Source organism: Pundamilia nyererei, unplaced genomic scaffold, assembly GCF_000239375.1.
Source record: "Pundamilia nyererei isolate P.nyererei 1_Seehausen unplaced genomic scaffold, PunNye1.0 scaffold00145, whole genome shotgun sequence".
NCBI lineage: Eukaryota > Metazoa > Chordata > Actinopteri > Cichliformes > Cichlidae > Pundamilia > Pundamilia nyererei.
Genome location: NW_005187546.1, coordinates 976,646 through 980,993, shown reverse-complemented (window position 1 = coordinate 980,993; position 4,348 = coordinate 976,646). Strand labels below are relative to the sequence as shown.

General features: G+C 40.0%; 2 protein-coding genes across 2 annotated transcripts in view; both read right to left on the bottom strand.

Annotated features, from left to right (window-relative positions):
* Positions 1-4,348, bottom strand: part of LOC102198644 (uncharacterized) — a 36,007-nt gene that overhangs the window by 23,509 nt on the left and 8,150 nt on the right. The window lies entirely within an intron of this gene.
* On the bottom strand, positions 7-2,858 carry LOC102209869 (uncharacterized). The gene is made up of 4 exons (XM_005744558.2): positions 2,674-2,858; positions 1,454-1,723; positions 794-1,123; positions 7-521 (listed from the first exon to the last, which is right to left on the bottom strand). The coding sequence occupies exons 1-4, from the start codon at positions 2,744-2,746 to the stop codon at positions 418-420; spliced, it is 777 nt and encodes a 258-aa protein (XP_005744615.1). The 5' UTR covers positions 2,747-2,858; the 3' UTR covers positions 7-417.

Sequence of the window (4,348 nt, the reverse complement as noted above, 5' to 3'; positions counted from 1 at the left end):
TTTTGATCCACAGCCACCTCGACGCTGCTTCTGCTACGTTGGTGACCAACTACATAGCTCTTCGCTGGTTAACCCCTATGATGCCTAGCATCAAAACTTTATATATTTTACAAGTCGAGGTAAAACTTTTATCATTAATCACATTTATATTTTTTACACATTTATCATGTAGTTTCACTTTAGCTTCTGTGTGGCCCACAATGTAAAATGAGCTTGACATCCCCGGTCTAAAGCAACTCTAACCAGTCAGTGATCCCAGGATGTTCTGTGTCCTCACAAACATCAAACACTCTTCACTCCAAGGCTAAAGCTCTCTCAGGCTCAAGCATCAAAATAAAAACTAAAAAAAAAGTCATTTTAAACAGCTGGAAATGATTTTTTTGATGTAACTGCTCCGTGCAACATTCTGTCGTGAATTTACATCAAAGCAGAGAACAGAATCTTTAAACACATGAAGTGAAAAATGAATCTTCTGCTGGAGCCTCTCTTCCATGTTGCCTGTCCATTTCTTCCCCCGAAAGCTACAAACAGACGGACAGTTAAAGGGTGCAAAGAAACATCTGATCTGACTGAGCTGTCATTATTGTAAGTCTGTGATGTACGGTGGCTCAGAGAGTTTAGTGCATTATGCAGTCATTTAATCAAGAAGTCAACTGATATGAGCTCACTGACACACACAGCTACCTAATTACCAGAGAAAAAGCTGCTTTATCCTTTTTCACTGTCAGCAAGGGTTTGCTAGTTTCTGACGGGTAAATAAATATTTTGTTGACTTTTATTTTCTCAGACTTACGTTGGAGTGTAAGCTTTAGTTTTTCTGATGTCACCACTGGAGGGGGCTGTGGTCCAGCTGGTCCCAGCTCCAGCTTGGCTTCACACCAGTACTGGGCTCCATTATCTTCTCTTCTGGGGGTGATGTTCAGAGTGAAGGTCTCATTCACTGGTTTCTTCTGTTCACTGTTGGACTGTAGGTGACCCAGTGCTGTGTTTCCTCTGTAGAAGGTCACAGTGAGGCTTTGAACAGGAGCTACGTTCTGTACGCTACACTGCAGGGTGTACTGCTGATTCTCAAACATCATCTCAGTGTGGTTTACAAAGCTGATGGAGACACTTTCTGGAGACTCTGAGAAGACAGGGAAAGAAAGAGTAACACAGGTAGATGTCAGTCAGTAACCGCTGAGAGCATGAATCCATCTAACTGGAAAGAAAGGGAAAGAAACAAAAAATGTAAAGAACAACACAGAATGCAAGCGAAAGACTTGTTAACAACAACTAAGGGGTTGAATCCATGTAACTTTATATTTACGCAGAGAAAGAGGTTGATTTGGGATTATGAAAAATTCATTGGCAAGTGTCATGATCTAGAGTACATATTTACACAAAGAAATCAAATTCATATTATAAATGACGCAAAATTTACTAGAAAGTCTGATGTTATAAAGTAAGTACTTACGATAGATAGATAGATCCAGAGTGCTGCAGCACTGATCACCAGCATCATTGTTATGATAGCACATGACAGATATGCCCCATTCAATCAGTCTGTCAACCGTCCACAACATCGTGGTTCCATTTTGTGTAACTTTTCCCACAGCGTGCTCCAAACCTGAGGCATCTCCACTGCAGTCCTTCTGACATGCAACACATGTAACATTGGCTGGGTCACCGTACTTCACTACCAGTGCAGATGGAGTGAACACAGGATACTCTGTGCAGCTAGAACCTGTAAGAAACAAAGTATATATGTCTGAGATAATCAAGAAAACTATAATAACACCAGTGCTTTATAATCCATCTTATGACTTTATATTTTACAATAATAATATATTTTCTTGTTCAATCTCAAAATATCTGGATGCTTGATGATTTAGTAGTAAAGTCAGAAAAAAATCTACAAAGAAAATAAACATTTATCTTGAATGAATGTCACATTTGGACTAGATTTGAAAAAGATTTGTTTTATGCCATCATAACACAAAGTATCCTGATATGATAGCCTTCTCTTACCTATACATGATGTAGTTCTGATGTATGTTTTTTTACTCGCTTGTTTCAGAATAGTAACCAATTTATAACGTATTAGAATATTATCATTATAAGATTAAATGATAACCTTACGTATTATCCAGACATTCAACTAACAGCCATAGTAATTACTCGAAGTTTGTAAGTGTCAACCAAGATCTGCAGCTGCAGATCGTGAGTTTCTTTTGTGAGGACCTAAACATGGACAAAGGAAGGCAAAACTAGATTTTTACAAAAAGCAAACCGTTTATTAAGAATGGTAGAAAGACATGACCAAAACCTGTCAAACCAAAATAACAGAGAAAACCTGGAACACTGGAAATACCTTGGAAACACACAAACACACAAGCCAGACTCCAACAGGAGACACGGGGATGACAGAGACTCAAGAGGAACCTAACACAAGAAACATAAACTAGGCATACAAGAAAGTTAGAAACATGTAACTAACTAAACTTGGGGCTGACTCTAAAACTGGAATTTAATCCGTCTTTAAAATAGAAACAGTCACAAAAACACAATAACCACAAGACACTGTGTCAAAAGACCCAGCACGCTGACAGTAAGACTAACATTCAGCAGAATCAGGACTAAACAAGAACATCCCGAACACAGACGCTTTTTATAGCTGGGAAACTTTTAACTTACCACAGCTGGACACATAGTGGGTGCACAGAAAAGTGACTGAGGAGGCAACCAGAAGAATAAAATGGAAAAACATTATTCCCAGTTAGAGTTTTAGAAATAAAATGATCAAACATGAAACCCAAAGGTGTACAGAGAGGGAATCTGCCCTGTGAGTTCCCCGTTTTCCTTTTCTTCTGTAGGAGAACAATGTTGGCAGAGTAGCCTGTTTACCAAAAATATATCCGCTCTTCAGTTTTTTGCTTTTTTTAATCTTCAAAGATAGTCAGCTGTGAAAGTGAAACTCTGTTTTTCTGAAGTCAGGGATTCAAGTCAAGTCTGTCTCCTGAGGAGGTTTTACAGTCCAGATCAAAAGTTTAAGACCACTTGCAAAATGACAAAAAAAAAAAAATCATATTTAGCATTGTTAGATCTTAACAAGGGTCCAAGTAGAGCTTGCAACAAGAAGAAATTGGAGTGAGACAAGGAGTGAGCATGCAATTTATTGAAAACAGTGCTTAAACTTAAACTTGAAGCATGAAGACATTAATAAAATAATGTCTTCATGCGTGCTCAATCATCCAGGTATGTAATACCCAAAAGGTTGATTCTGTTCATCTGGATGTAGCGTTTTCAGTGGGAGAAATGTTTCATCATCCAAGTAACTTCTTCAGTCTCAGCTGACTGCAGGTTTCCCCAATCTTATAAACAGTACATTTGCACAATGACTGAAACTATGGAGAGCTATGGCCACACAATGATCACATCAAGGGTGGCTCAGCACCCCACAGTGTTATTGCCATCACCTGGCCAACAACACTCACAAGTGATCCAACAAAATAGCCATATTCCCCACAACACTAAAGGTCACATCACAAAACGCTCACCTCACAAGGATCTCATTAGCATCTATCAACACTGACATATGCACACACACACATGGTGTACACACAATGCCAACTTAAAAACAGCCTACCTGCCTCAGCTACAGACCATAATCATGAATAGTCTCAAACCTCCTACCAAGTTTGGTGCCACTGATTTACTATGTGCAACTCCCAGCCTAAAACACTAAAAACAACAAACCCCTTACTTTTCCTACCCTAGTCTTCAGTGGTGTACCAGGCTCGAGGCAACTTTAAACGCGAACTCGAGAGCAGGCAGCAGACCAGAGATATAGTCTCCTACCAAACTCTGAAGCGCACCCCCACCCAGGATAGCCACCAAACACAATAAACTAAAACAATAAAGCAAAACAACAAACAAGTGCTTCGATGGAAGGGCAGCACAGCCACCCAGCTGAAACACATTTACTAAAGGGAGTTTGCTCAATTACAGTGAACACCATCACTCACCCACTTAAAAGCAAAACAAACTGACATTCAGTCTCCACTAAAATGTCCAAAGATCCCGGACGAGCCCCCACTTATGTTACGACCCGGCTCAAAAGCCGCAACATAAAAACAAAGAGGAATAACAGAGTGTGGGTGAGAAGAGGTTTCATCCTAAAATGGAAAACCAGGTTGGCTAAAATGGAAAACCAGGTTGGCTAAAATGGCTGGTGCCACCAAGGCAAAGACTAGTGCACTGCCGGGAAGCTTGCCTCAGGTATGCTTTTATCCACACCTGACTAGGTGTGGCCAATTAGCACCAGCTGAAAACACTGAGACGATTAGAAGCTGCAGAGGGACGTAACAAG

Coding starts and splice junctions, on each gene's coding strand:
- LOC102209869 (XM_005744558.2), bottom strand. CDS start 2,746: ATGTTTTTCCATTTTATTCTTCTGGTTGCCTCCTCAGTCACTTTTCTG. Junction 1,724..2,673: donor CCACTATGTGTCCAGCTGTG/GTAAGTTAAAAG, acceptor TGTTTCTTACAG/GTTCTAGCTGCACAGAGTAT. Junction 1,124..1,453: donor TCTGGATCTATCTATCTATC/GTAAGTACTTAC, acceptor CTGTCTTCTCAG/AGTCTCCAGAAAGTGTCTCC.